Source organism: Mizuhopecten yessoensis, unplaced genomic scaffold (assembly GCF_002113885.1).
Source record: "Mizuhopecten yessoensis strain PY_sf001 unplaced genomic scaffold, ASM211388v2 scaffold716349, whole genome shotgun sequence".
NCBI lineage: Eukaryota > Metazoa > Mollusca > Bivalvia > Pectinida > Pectinidae > Mizuhopecten > Mizuhopecten yessoensis.
The window spans coordinates 1,171,497-1,187,311 of NW_018480072.1; the positions used below are offsets into that span (position 1 = coordinate 1,171,497).

The 15,815-nt window shown below is 38.1% G+C and overlaps 1 protein-coding gene across 3 annotated transcripts in view; it reads right to left on the bottom strand.

The window, feature by feature from the left end:
* The window catches only part of LOC110443497 (golgin subfamily A member 4-like), a 154,914-nt gene extending 146,738 nt beyond the window's left edge, over window positions 1–8,176 (bottom strand). For 2 of the 3 annotated variants that reach the window (XM_021487736.1, XM_021487735.1), the window contains exon 1: window positions 5,282–8,176. In XM_021487736.1, the coding sequence (XP_021343411.1) occupies window positions 5,282–7,531 (2,250 nt within the window). In that variant the 5' untranslated portion in view covers window positions 7,532–8,176. The remainder of the gene's footprint in view (window positions 1–5,281) is intronic. The other variant, XM_021487737.1, reaches the window with a different exon arrangement.
* Window positions 8,177–15,815: the final 7,639 nt, after the last annotated feature.

A 15,815-nucleotide genomic window follows, 5' to 3' on the forward strand; every position in this document is an offset into this window, starting at 1 on the left:
CAGTGGAACCTTGTTAGTTCGGTCGACCGAAACCCGATCATCAGAACTGGAAGTAGGGTAAAAAGGCTATTTCCGTAATCAATTCGGACGAAATTATCTTGAATAAACATACTTTCATTATATTTTAAAACCGGAAAAGACCCGTTTAAATGAACTATAATATATCTGAAAGTGGTACTGACACTGAGCCAGAGTTGGCGCGTGCGGTGAAGGGAGGATCAAGGCGAATACGCCAACATCTCCCCGTTCCAACGTGAGGGAGGTTGCCTTGAAGAAATGCCAAAAGCGTGTCCAAAATTTCAGATCTGACTGCTGATGAGGTTAATATGTAGGTCGAATAGACAAGGTAAACAAATAGGGCATACTATTTTATGATACTGAATTGATTTGGAGAAAACATCTTAACTTCCCCAAAGAATTATTTTTGTATCTGTACTCCATAAGGCTGATCAAGAACTTCGATTTGCGAGAATAATCCATCATATGTGCATTGCATTTATATGGTATTTACGTGTTTATAGAACTTTCGAAAGTTGATTTTATAAACGAACAAATATTTCGCATTTATAATTGATTTCTGTCACTCGATATAATGCTTTTCCTTTCATTTGCCACCTCGTTTACCGAAAATTCCTTAATGAATCCACGTACCACTGCCAAAAACCTTCACTATGGAAACTGATTTATTCATTTTTGAAAACTTACTACACCTTGGGGGACCTTTATTTTAAGATGAAATAAAAGCAAATATCAACAGCATCGTTCTACAAGGGGCTTAGACGAAGATTCGAACCACAGACATCAGATTGTTATACTGTCAATTTAACTACAAGTAACTGAGCTAACACGATGAAAAGAAATGCATTTGCCCCATTGTGCTACACAAGCCAACGCAAAACCAAGGGGAGGTTACTGTATGCACGAAAACCCATTGTGGAACTCTCTAGTGTTCTGCGGTTGTTATCCACTGATGAAATCGAAATATCAAAACAAGAATGTGTTCCGAATAATTGAGAGCCATTTTGCGCTATAGTAACGTTACGTCATTTATTTGTCCTCAAACATCGTTTTATGCGCCGTTTTGTTTGGTTCATGTTTTTTGGGAAACAATTTTAACATTAATACAGAGTAATGATGAGCGAAGTTTTGTAGAAAATACACTTTGCATATGAAAGAAATGTACAGGTATATAACACTACACATACATGTATGCGTTCATTGGACGTCTCAGATTGTACATTGTATCTCACTCGGGCTAAACCCTCGTGAAATATATCCATTTGCGCAATGCACACGTTCAATCTGAGACAGCAGATGAACACATATACATGTTATTTGTTTTGCCTATTTATATAACTCGTCCGGTCTCTGTGTGTATATACCTTTGTACTACGACACACATACAATCATAAATATTATCTAAAGTTCACTTTTTTTCTAGTCCCTGTGTTCGTGCACCAGAACACTTAACTTGCTACCAGCGCTTACATTTTTGTAATGAGTTTCCAATTTTCTTTTTCTACTAGCTTATCTCACACTAGATTGAAACTTAGATCAGACATCCAAATGATCAAACTTATTAGGTTTGTTTCTGTTTAATCATTCTGGAGACGGGGGCTAGTCTACAAAAGACTCGAGAAACACACAGCAACAAATATTATCAAAAGTGCTTCTGGTCCCTGTGTCTCTGTGTTTTGCACAGGAGCACTATAAGAAACATCCCAGATGTAGTAATAAATATTATCAACAGTGCTTTATATAAATGTTCAGGCCCCTGTGTTGCACCAGGAGACGTATCACCGACTCAATCCACATGTGTGATATATTTAGATGTGATCGTTTCATTACATACATCCGTAACTATAACCATATGTTCGGGATGCACTGCTATCTAGCGAAATGCTACACCATAAAAACGCGCACAGCACGTATGTACATGCATGCTAGTGTCCTTAGCCCTCTGAACATAACCGCCATATTGCATGGTGCGTTGTATTTACAGCTATATTGTACTTACACAAACGGATAAGTAAAAAGTACTTTCGGTCCTGGCCTATATATATCTGTAAAATGGAAATGATCGCTGGTGGAAATGTTAACGTTGTGACTCTTGAAAAAGATCGCAATGTAGAAAATATTTCGCCATGGCAATCATTCTGAAATCTATACATATTTTATATATCTATAATCTATAAATAAGTGTTCGGGTGTGGATAATTTCGCGGTTATTCACCAAGCTCCAAAAACGCAAGAATTTTTACGCTGTGAGGATGTCCACTTTTACTGTACGCATGGCTTTCCTTATAATTCTCAGTGTTATTTCTATTGCCATTATTTAAAACCACCGAATCCAGATGGCATTCACGTTAGATATGAATGCAATTGCTCACGTATTGACGTCATTATTATTATGACGTCATAAGTGTAACCTTGGATACCACTGATCCTTACCCTTTCGGAAGATATGGCTGTTTTATTGATTAAACAGGTATACATGATATGTAAACTTATTTGTACTAGGAGCTGAAATTTGATAAATATGACATTCTGAGATAATGTCAACTGAAAATGAAGTGTTATTGCGCTTCATTAGATTTGTGGTATTCAGTTTGCATTCATAGTGAAGTTTTGGTTTGATTTGTTTGTGTTTTACGTCTTATACACACCTATGGTCATTTTGGTGATGGAGGAAAGCCGGAGTTCCCGGAGAAAAAACAGTACCTGGCGACTACACGACGTAGGTTTCGAACCCTTGACCCAGTGGTGGAGGGCTATTGGTAGCAGAACTATACTGAAATGTACATTTTTACACGTGTGTGATATTCATGTTTTGTACACGTGCATACATACAGGTACATAGTTAATTGTGTGTGTTGTATACTTGTATACACACGTACGTTAATGGAACATATATCAGTCTGTATATACATACGCATACATGGTTTTGCAAAAACATATATTTTTATTCCAACTATTTGAACCCTAGCAACACTGATAAGTCCTAGAAGGACGAAACAGTTGTAGGATACAGTGTAATTTATTTTTGGCATACTGTATTTATTACAAAATTTTAAAGGCGCAATCACCTGTGTGTTTGTGATAAGATCAGCTTTTATTAAGATAACTAGCTATCATTCAATCACGCCTACAACATATTAAGATATTATACACAACCTTTGGCAGAGAAATATGATATTTAGTCTCTAAATCAAGAGAGATGATTAACGGTATTTCTCTAAACTCTCAAAAATATATATGATGAGAGACCTTCTGTTACACACGAGATACGTACGTATGTCTGAAGTGAATTAAACATCACCAAGTCGAATATAGCGAGGCCACACAGATATTAAGCTTCATTTCTGGTTTTACGGCCATTTCTCTTACTTTGCAGACTAAATATCCTATTACAATGTCTGATGTGAGAATGGAAATTACACCTGGTTGAAAGGCTGTATCGGGTTGTCAAGGACAACTTCGGGTTGTTTCGGGTTAGCGAGGGCTGTATTGGGTTGTTGAGGGCTGTATCGGGTTGTTGAGGGCTGTGTCGGGTTGATAAGGGCTGTATCGGGTTAGTGAGTGTTGTATCGGGTTGTTGAGGGCTGTATCGGGTTGATAAGGGCTGTATCGGGTTGTTGATGGCTGTATCGGGTTGATAAGGGCTGTATCGGGTTGTTGAGGGCTGTATCGGGTTGATAAGAGCTGTATCGGGTAAGTGAGTGTTGTATCAGGTTATTGAGGGCTGTATCGTGTTGTTGAGGGCTGTATCGTGTTGTATCGGGTTGTTGAGAGCTTAATCAGGTTGTCGAGGGCTGTATCGTGTTGTATCGGGTTGTTGAGAGCTTAATCAGGTTGTCGAGGGCTGTATCGTGTTGTTGAGGGCTGCATCGTGTTGTTGGTGGTTAATGAATTTCGTGTGGGCTGTATGAGGGTTTTAAGGGCTGTATGAGGTTAGAGAGAGCTGTATAGGGTTGTTGGGGGTAGTATCAGAGTTTTAGAGTTGTATTGGGTTATTGATGGCTGAATCGGGTAGTGAAGGCTGTATCTTGTTGTTGTTTGTACAGGGCAATATGAAATTAGTACTTTAAATTGCCTGAATATAAAGGCTTTGTCAGTGGTACTGACATGATATCGGGTTATTACTCACCACGTGACATGTATGAACCAATGGGATTACGAGGTTCTAGACAGAGTCGTGATCAGTCAGAAATAAAATGCTGTGAATAAATTTTTTAAATATTTCCGGATTTTTCAATTTTCTTTTAAAAATACAATATTTCGTTGATACAGGCTTTACAACTTTGTTAAATAAAACATCTGTATGACTGATACAATTTTGAGGACTTTTGTCAAATAAAAATGACCACATAAATTATCACATGGGGCCATAGACATTCTTGTATACAGCTACTATTTCAATGTCATGGTAATATTAGCTGTTATTGCAGGTGGTTTTGCTCCGGGTACTCCGGTTTTCCTACAACACCAAAACCTGGCACGTCGTTCAGGAGGTAAAACTCAACCTAACCAAACCAATTATCATTAATTGTATGGTGAACTTAATTGCTAAACCAAGCACCAATGTCATACTTTTAATGCCAAATAACAGTAGATATTTGCGTTGCACTGCAGTTTTATACGTTTAGTTTGTAAGCATGTTCATCATCTAGTGTAACATTTTCAAGAATTATGTTTAACTCACTAAACTACAATATCAAGACTTGTAACAATTCATGAGTTTTGCTTGGCCTGATCAAGAACGCTATTTGTTACTGTACCATTGACCATCTAATTTTGTATTACGTGTATCGATTTCTTTTAAACACGGTAAGAACTCGATATAATGCCCTTCGTTCAATTATATTCATTTTACTGTCAAAACAGCCATGGTTCTCTTTTTCTTCTTGTCAGTTTTTTTATCGACTTTTCTATATATATCGTTCTCGATATATTGACAAACCTCCTTATAACGCTTACATTTCACTGGGCACTGTAAAGAGGTTTCGCTGCATATTGGATAAAGACAGTGTTAAGACATTTATAGTGCTTCAATAAAATTAGCAAAAAGAAAAAAAGAGACGAGGGGCTGTTTCGGCACAATTTCTCACCCCGACACGATTTCTCACCCAGGGGCGACCAGGGATGCGCATTATATAGAGGTTTTACTATGTGTTAAATACAATACACGCAATACACTAATTAAAAAACTTACCTGCCCTATTTTCGACATCGACATGCTATTTGAATTGTTTTACACACCACACATAAAATGTATACTTACTTTATCCTTCAGCTTGTCTATTTCCATTTCCAGGCGAAATTGCTTTTTATCCGATTTTTCGAGAATGTCAGTGAGATGCAAGTTTTCCTCCTCGACCTTTGACCTTCTGTCTTCCATAATGTCAAGTTCGTCGTGTAAACGAACCGACACTTCCTTCGCCATTTGTAATTCCTGTTCAATGGATCGAATATGAGCACGCGCATCATCGTCCTTGAACTGGTTTTGTAACATTCTTAGTTTATCCTCATACTGGAGCCGATCGCCTTCAACACTCTCGTTCTGACGTTCTGCCTTGCGTAATTTAAATTGAAGTATACGGCAATTCTTGGCTGTAATTTCCAGTTCACGTTGGAGGTCTCGGAATTCTTCAGCCTCTTGATCACGGAAACTGTCATACATTTCATCCATTTCCACTTTGAGATCTTGAATTTCTTGACGTAGGTCATCGTTCTCATCTTTAAGATCCGTAACAATAGCCTCCGAAGCGTCAACCTGTTGTTCCATGTCTGCAATTTCAGTTGTGACGTCATCATTTTCAATGTTTTCTTTCTGATGTTGCTGTTGTTGTATATGTTGTTCCTTCAGTTTATCCAGCAGTGAGGTATTATCCGTTTCCAGTTTCTCACATCGTACTTCCATGGATGTTAACTGACTTTTAAGTCCCTTAATCGCATTCTCTACATCCCGTTTTTCCATTAAAACCTTGCTTCCTTCCAAGTCTTTCTCCGTCATCCCCTCTCTCAGATGTTTATTCTCTTCATCGAGACTTTGACATTTCCCCTCCATGTCGCTTAATTTTTTCCTCAGTAAATCTAATTCTTCATTTACTTTGGCTTTTTCTGTTGAAAGTTGCTCCAATTTGTCTTTCGTCGCCGCTCCATTTTGAACGGCTCCAGAAGCATTGTCCGGAGTTGCCCCATATTTACTCCCTCCAAAGCGTGAGGACAAACTACCAGTAGCCGATTTGTTTACGCCGGGGATCGGTTGCGCTGTGTTTTTATCGGATGTCGATACTGCGCTGCCTGTACCTAACGCAGCCCGGTGCGAAATGCCCTGTTCTTTTGACGACGGCGACTTAATAGTACCTGCGCTGCAATCGTCAGCTGCTGTACCCGTATCGCTAGGTAACTTCTCCTTAACTCCCACCTTCTTTCGACCTAGGCTATTAAACTTAGTATCCGCTAGTCCTTCTTTGTTATTGCCAGTAAACGACTTGCTGCTGAGTTGCTTGAATTTATTGGAGATTTCCTCGGTTTTCGAAGTTGTCACCTTACTTTTATCCTCGAATTTTGATGTAGTTTGCTTGGTCTTGCTGCTAAATTCCTCAGATTTTGACGTTAAATGCTTAACTTTACTACCGTCGTCTGCTTTCGATGTAGTAACTGATGATTTTTTGCTACTACTTTCTTCCGATTTTGTTGATATTTTTGAAGTATTCTTGTCACCTGAGCTACTATCTTTCACCTGTGACAGCGAGCCACTGTCTTTTTTATCTGTTGATTGTTTTTTCCCTAAGTTTGACAACAGCCCCTTATCCTGCGAGAGTAAGGAACTCCCCGCTAGCTTGGAGTTCGTGAAAACCTTAGTTGTCGTCAGGCCTTGTTTCTTGTTAGCGTCAGACTTCTCTCCCGGTTTGGAGTCTGATGTTTCTACAGGAGAGCTTTTATTATCTGCTGTCGTCTGCTTCTTTGAGCCCTGTGACGTCACCAATGATGACACATTACCTTTGACCTCTGACTCCTTTGTCTGCGCAGGTTTCTTGTTAGAATCTGACGACGCCCCTGTACTACCTTTCTGTTTTAGTTCCAATCTCTCCTTAACGCTTAACGCACCTGTCACTAATTTACCTGGTGCTTTAGACTTGGGGGCTGTCTCGGGAGGTTTTGATTTTGAATGTGTCTCCGGTGGTTTTCCTTTATTTTTGGAATCTACTTTAACATCAGACTCATCTTTCAAATTTTCTGTAGATTTTTTTAAAATGTCTGGTGTTGATTTACTAAACCCGGTACCACTTTTTGGCTTGTTCTTATCTCCCAATAAGTTCATGTCTTTAGACTTACCGGTGTCGTCGAATGGTTGATTGATGTCCTGTTTCCTTGGTAACACTTCCTGGTCGCCATTACTGGCAGCATGTTCCTCCTTACTATGGAAACAATTTCGACACACATTCTTCTTAAACACATGACATTCAAAATTGTCACACACGTTACATATCACCTCCAAGTTTTCCTCCTTTCCTCCTCCACTCATCGTGAAATATATCCAACACGTACACTGGCCAGTTCCCCAAGCACGATAATTCACTCTTTCTCACTCTCGAAATTTCCCCGGCAGCGCCCTCGATCACGTTCACAAAATTCCAAAATGGCGGTTCATCTATTCTCTTTTCTTCGAAGCTTTTACACTTATTCTCATATGTCTTTTCCAGAATATTTCCTCTCCGATGTTTCCAAACGAGTGCACTTGTAATGTGTACTACGTCATCAATTTCTGAGTAAATGGGTACCCTTATACGGGCCGTGCGTGACGTAGTTGGTCCTATATGAGTAAACCGATCGTAAAGCTAAGCTTTCTTTTCTGCATTTCGTTTCAGGGGCCCGAAGAAGGGGAATACATTCTAACAGTAATCAACACAACATTCCGAGGTTGATGTTTTTCCGATGTGTCTATCTCTATCTGACAGTCGAGTAGAACGGACTTATCATCCCTCGTAGATCTAGGAGTCGGTCTGTTAGAAACGGTCGTCTAATTATTCTAGAAGCCCCCAGACTGCGTGTATATGTAACAGGACCTTCTCACATCTCACTAGACAGAACTACACGTGTTTCGTGTTACACGTGTGCATGTACTTCGTAAGTTAAATGTATAGAGGTGTAATCCTTTCAGTTGATTTAAAATTAATAACAAATATTGAAAGATATCACAAATACCAAAGTTACAGCTTACAAACTTTCTACAGACAGTTTTCTCTCAAATAACACGTGGTTTGTTGAATTAATTCACCACCTCCTAACACTTAAAACGTTCGTAAAGCTAGTGTTAACTGGTATTAGCTAGTTAGCGTCTTATACACTGCTTCTGCCGGTACTGTTATTTGTTTACCAAATATGTTTTACGATATCGGATATACTTTAGCTGTGAAGGTAAATACGGAAAGTCGCGTGTCCGTCTAGCTGGTCAAAGCTACGCTGACCAGAGTACGTTACGTCTCACATGTGGTTTACCGTTTATATATAACAGCTGAGAGCTGGAGAGGCTGTACATAGACCATAAGCATTTGGTATCCTCATCCCCGCTATACCACTGTGACGTAACACGAGACCCCGTCTCGTGCAGGGCGCGAGCAAAGGTCGCCGAGTTCAATCGGCCTGTTGAAAAGATAGCTCCCTGTAGCTAAATATAATGCAGTAAATTGCTCACCGGTTTTATATTAATCCTGTGTCAGTGTTGCATATGTGCTTATGGCGTCATCAATGCTTATTGTTCGTATAGCTTTCCACAAATACGATATTTTCTTTATCAATTGTAGATACTAAACAGAAGTATTTCCAATCTGCGTTTTTATCAACACTGATAAGTACATTGAGAAATGAATCCTTGTCTTATTCGGTTCACCGTCGATACACTGTTGTCCATACCTCCTTAATTGTTTATAATCCAAATCTCATTATCCATGGAACTATGCAATAAGTCTAAATTCATACTGCTTAAAATAAATTCACCTCTTTCGTCTCGACTTTAGATACAAAAACTGGTACAGTCTTTCAATATACGCTTTGGTGTTACCATCATGATGCCGAAATCCTTATCGCAAAAACCGAACCATGTGCTACAGTAGAGATTTCGTTTTGACTAATGAAGACAGCCTGCCTTTACACACCGGGCATATGAAGCCGTCTTACTGCTGATAACAAGACGTTATTTAAATGTGAACGAAATATCCAGTCAGACTATTCAGGTTAAAATTGTCTAAACTGAACCGTTTTAATTACATAAAATCAATTATAACAAATAAGCATTCCATGTATACCTTATAGAAAGTTCCTCAAGAATAAGCAACGAAATCCTAACACGCAAGCAATGGTCAAGACTTAGAAATGAGTATAACCTCGAATACTTATGTATACCTTTCCTAGGACTCTCGAATGGCGTACGCAGATGAACTAAATTTACTTCTGCAATTTTGTTTCTCTACCACGTATAGAAAAAGCTCCTTATTGACACATTTTTCGGTCCAAATTAAAATTATAGCAACTGTACACAAATAAGTTTCGATAATGAATCCGGGTGTTCAGACACTCTCACACAGAGCAACAGCGCTGACGTTATCGGCGGTGAAGATTGTTAAATGTCGGTAATTTAGATTCCGGCCACGCCTCACTAAGATCAGTAAAGGCCATATGTATCTGTTTTGGGTTGGGAGAAGGGGGAGGAAGGGGAAAACTGGACGTAAAAAACATGGATAAGCTCACTTGGTTGGGTTAACTCATTCTCACGCCTTCACTGATATATATACACTTCCTAACTATCAATATCCGCTGTCTTCGTAAACAATTAACCAGATCAAAAACTTTCGAATAGAAGCTCTAACGTTCCAACGTATATTTCCCAAACGTTATACATGCAAGTCATTTTTAAATATAACATGTTTAATCTTTATACACACAGAAAACACACTGTAATGACTAATATTGATAAAGTTAGTCCCGGACGATAAACTGGTATCTCCGTCATAAAATGTGTATGACATTCATGTTCGGGTATTTCCGTAAACTGGGATCACGGCGTCCGTGCGTCCGTCCATATGTGGGTTGCTGCTAACCTTCTCAATGTTTTTTCACGTAACTTAGTACACATGATAAGCTCCTTTAATAACCACTCGCTTAGTTTTAATTTTGAAGATTTTGTTGAAGGTTACATGATTTTTTAAGTGTCCACTTATGTAGTTGAACAATTTCATGGGAGTTGTGTCCCTTTTCTGATACAGTAAACCTCTCTATAATGCCCTTTGTTTGATTTGCCAACGTATTTAAATGTCCCCTTTTCTTGTTTTCTGAAGAATGCCTTTATGCATTACCCTCAATTTATTGCCAAACCCCTTTATAACGCCAATATTTATCTGGACTCGTGATGGCAGAATAGCGAAGTTTTACTGAATGTCGTCTGTGGTAGAGAGGGTATCGAACTTTGGTTAACAGTTAAGTCCATGCAGTATGACTGGTGAAGTGTTATTGTTATTTTTGCTGTGTTATGGAACATGTACACATAGATATGCCTCTATGACGTCACTCTGACGCACGTATATACAGATGTGTATGTTGGAATCACAGATTATGTAAGCACAGTCAGAGTTAACTGTATATCAGTATACCTATGCGTATACCTACCATACGGCGATTACAATGCACTTTACCGAGTGGCTCATGTGGATAAAACTACGCTATGCCAATAGCATCTGATCATGAACCACCATTGTAAATATTTACAAACAAGTGTCACGTGACTTTTAATGGAGGAGTCCAAGGGCCTCATGACGACGTTCGTGGATCGTGGAGAGCTGCGGACAAGAAAACAGCTATTTACGCTAAACAAACAAAAAATCAAACATCAGGGCCTGTAGTCATGAAACTCAAGCCCAAGCATCGATGCCTCCCTACAGTAAAGTCACGTGACATATCCAAAATATCATGTGTAAACATTGAAAAATGTAACTGGCATAAAGTCTGTTTAAAAAAATCAAACTATTGACAATGTGAACTTTTCATTAATTTATCACAAGAACAAGGAATCGTGCTTTAAAACAATCTGTGAGCTTGATCATGAAAACCGTTTCATAAATGCGGGCCCAGTTCGGAACACCTCGCCCCGATTACAGTTCCTAAGCATTCGGAACCCCTCGCCCTGATTACAGTTCCCAAGATGACCGAATTGCCCTAGGTGTTGGAATGAGTGAGTGACAGAACTACAGTTTTTTTTAACTACTCCTAACTACAAAGAATGCATGTTATCAATCCTTGAAAATTCCACTTAGGTCTTCAGTGAAGTCATTATTTGATATGACGTCGTCTCATTTGAAACAGCAAGTGTCGAGAATGTCGGAGTGCAGAAAAAGTGCAGCAAATTCCTTTGTAATTTGGTTATACAGTATATATTGTAATAAGCAATACTGACAGATTGATTTTTTTTTTTACAAATAATATGCTTTATAAAATGAAATAGCGACCTTGGGTATTTCAAATATGTCAATAACGAACATTAAATGACGGATGAAAATACGAGTAGACTTGAACATGCTCCACATTAAAGCTAAGGCCTCACAGTAGACTTACACAAACAACCTCCAGAAATTAATTTATTGAAATTTAATTACTAAGCCAAACTTTGAAGATCTCATGCTGTGACATCCCCGTTACACATACTTGAAATTTTCGCAAACAGATCTCCTCGTGACTAATGTATCTACAGGGTAATGCAAACGGTAATTCAATACTGCTTGAGAAGGTTTTTTTGGTTTTATTTTTGCTGTTGAACCAAAATGACTTAAATTCTTGATGTGCCATAGAACAATACAATAACAAGCATTGTGTTTTTTGTTGTTGGTTATATTACTGTCCTGACTAGATGAAAGCGAAAAAGAACCGAGGACAACATATCAAAAGAGACATTTCGGTTTGTGTTAAAACCACGAAAATATAGGTCCGCAGATTGCGAAATATATATTGTATATAGCTTGGAAAAGAGTGACTTAAAAGTTCGTTAATATTATTGCGTTCACTATAGGAACATATGTTTATAGACAATATGTTATAGTGTATAACACATGGACCTGATGATTTTTTATATGTACAGCTATCATTTTGACCTAAACTAAGGTGTTCAGAGTAATTTTACGTGTTTTAGGGGTTTATATCAACTTTCAGTAAAAATGACACCCCAAATGATCATGTAACCCCCAAAACATGTCAAATTTATGGCAAGCCAAGTTGTCATTTATTCATGGAGCAATGTTGATNTTACTCTGTACACGTTTAGGTCCAAATATAGCTACAACAAATTAGCAAGTCCCTGTGTTGCATAACCGATAAATCGCAGATATGAGAGGAAGTAATTACCTAAACAGCGATACGTTCGTCTGTTTTATGAAAAAATATTAAGAGCTGGCTTGAATTACGTTAACAAACGTGCAAAGCCTTTTTATACGACGCCATTAGCTTGATGTAACCATCAATTCTAGTGATATCACCATGGAAACAACGACTAATTCATTGGGCATCGGTAGGTGTTGATATTCTATAAATAGTACCCGATTGGTCCAAACATAGAATGGGATGGCCACGATGCACCGAAAGAGAGCTAGGCCAAGCAAAATATATGTTTGATTCGGGTGTCCATTTCTCAACGATCAGAGTTATCTCCCCCTATTTCCATTGTTGAACTACAAATAGTATTACTATCATCACAGTGTATGAACGGACTGTATAGGAATGGGAAGTAGCGATAAGCGGAGCGAGCTTTGTTTACAGATGACAGGTACGTGTCAATACAATAGACCGGTTTCAATGCCATCAATATGGTTCAAAACCTACCTGCTGTCTACTTTCGCTTTGCTGATGTCAGAGCTGGTGCTCGCTCCGCTTATCCACTGGATGTGCAATGGTATTTTTTTCCAAATCAAAAAGTGTTTTTGTCCACGACATGACATATTATTTTTTTACTCAGACGTAGACAAGTTCTCACCGAAGTTCATAGATATATCATACTGTATTTCTGCATTAGAAAAAAATATCTCGTTATTGATTTCAAATAATGAAAGAAAACATGACAAGTGACAAGAACGTGTTTATAACGTAGATATATCGGCAGTTTATAAAGATTTAGATGTAATATGAGCACAACCCTATAAAGATTCTCTTTGGAAGAAGTGTCATTATAAAACCAGATGTATAAAAAAAAAATGGGCTTGTTACTGTTACGCCACGATTTCTCACCCGACATGATTTCTCATTCGTGTTAGAACTCGTGCTGTATTTGCTTAATTCGCAACACAAATTCTCACTCAACCAAGAATTCTCACCCAGGTGAGAAATCGTGAAAACATTCGGACATGGTGTCGCATTTTCTCACCCGGCACAATTTCTCACCCCAGATGTAACAGGGTTATTGACAGATGGATATTTTCCGTGGCGTTTTGTCTTTTTCGATTTTTTTTTATTTTACAACAATATGAAGCAACTTTTTATCAACTTATATAAATCACTCTTGTTGGCTCTGATAGAAGCTAATGTTGGGGTGAGAAATCAAGGCGTAACAGAGGTACAGAGAAGAGCTATTAAACAGCTGACTGGATTGGAAGATCTGATATACCGGGTCAGATTGAAAAAACGCTACCAAAAACAAGTAACCAACTTGCCTTGTAAAGACTAGACTGGCCTCCATGTCTACCGTATTGAAATACTTAGAAAAAAATAACTCTTATAATGTTGATCACTTGGATGTCTGTTCTTCATAAAAGCTGTTAGCAAGTCTGGGTAAAGACGACATCGTGCTGACATGATTAATCATATAAGATCATACGGAAAATTTGAGAAGTATCTAAACAAAGATTATGTTTCAGTACCTAATTATACATGCAGAACAGCCATGTATATTTTCCCCGTTAATATACAGAAATCAATTTGATTGACGCATTTCCTTTAATATGGCTGTCCTTTTTTACCTCCACCACTGGGTCGCTGGTTCGAGACCTACGTGAGACAGTTGCCAGGTACTGGCCGTAGGTCGGTGGTTTTTCTCTGGGATCTCCGGCTTTCCTTCACCACCAAAATCTGGCACGTTCTTAAATGAACACAAACAAACCAAACCTATTTTTCCCATGAACAAACCTTATTATTTCATATCGTCGTGTCCTGTGTCCATGTTTTATCACAGAATTTAACAATTATTGACATCATTTGGCCACAGTTTTATTCCGTTTGTTTGAAGGATCAACAAATAGGCTGGAATTCAGTGTTTGTCTAGCGATACTTCTGGGCAATTTTCTTTTAAAAAATCCTCCTTTGACGACACGGGATTGCACAAAAAACACTGATCTTATAAAAAAAGCACACATGCGTACAAAACTTTATTTATAAAAAATGCATACATGCACCGTATTACAAAAACTTTAATGGCCTAATGACGGCATAAATACACTTTAATTTTGATGACGTCAATCACCAACAGCAAAGAACACATTAAGAAAAACTTCATTTAGTCAAGAGAAAACGGACCAATTGCCCAGCTTAACATCCGGGTGTAATATATATTAGCAGGAATACATTTAAACCGTTATCGTTTTGCACAGCGGTTTGGAGTTTCCTTTTTGGAAGATTTATCTCCCTTAGACTGCTAACCGCGCCGACAACATCGATGTGACATCTCGGCATGGTCTCTTAAGGTGGCTCCACACCAGCAAAATTCATTGAAACTTTCATATAATGGTTATGCAACTATGCAGAGTTGATTTTATGAAAATCTAAACACTCCAATAGTTTGGGGACCTTTTTGGAAAAAATACCAAAAAATTGAATTTTCGTCAAATTTAATATTTTCCGGTTTTTTTGATGTGGGACATTGTTCGGAACAATAACAACAATAATAAAATGAAAAGAAGCATTTCTAATTAACCCTACAAATATTTTATTTATCGCAAAATATGTAACACATGTTACACAAAGTGTTTTTTATTGAATTTGTACGGATAAAAGTGATTATCTACAAGCTAAAAGCAAACAGGACACAAAGATCTATACATATAGAATGGGAAATTGAACAAAATATACACAATGGCTTTATAATTAATTTATTTTACATTTTACAATCACTTCGATCCGGGTGAGAGTTATCTTCCTTGAAAAAAATCGGAACTTTTTGCAGAGGGGTGACATTTACACAATGACAGTTGCCCTGTTTACATATAACAAAAATGATGGAAATAAATCAAAAATATGATATCAAAATTATCAATTTATTGTTTTTTAATGGTACCAAATTACCCTCAGTCATGTACCGGTATATATATAATTACATGTCAGGTACATATGTGACCAGAGGCTATCGCATGGTATGCCGTTCTCACGTGCACTCACACATGCATTTAATAGGTTTCTTGATATTTTACAAAACATTATTTTCACATAGTAAGTAGACTACATTTGTAAACACGATTTAATCGACAGAGCGAAACTCCCTCAACAGCGAAAATCGTAACGACCTCGAGCTTATGAACTCGTGTGGCACATGTGAGGTCGGTAGCCGCATTCCATGCGTTTCCTATATAACCTTCTTGAGGTCGTTTGGTCTTATGTCACTGGCTTCCCGTGAGTCTGTTTATGTCTATGAATTGGAAAGATTTATTACTGAAGTACGTGTGATTATACATTTCCCGGTAAAATCTCGATATCGGGTGTTAACATCATCGGCACGCACGTGTACTATTGTTTACCAGGGGCCTGTTCGTTTATGCGGAGCAACCGGTTTGACCGTTTAAACGAAA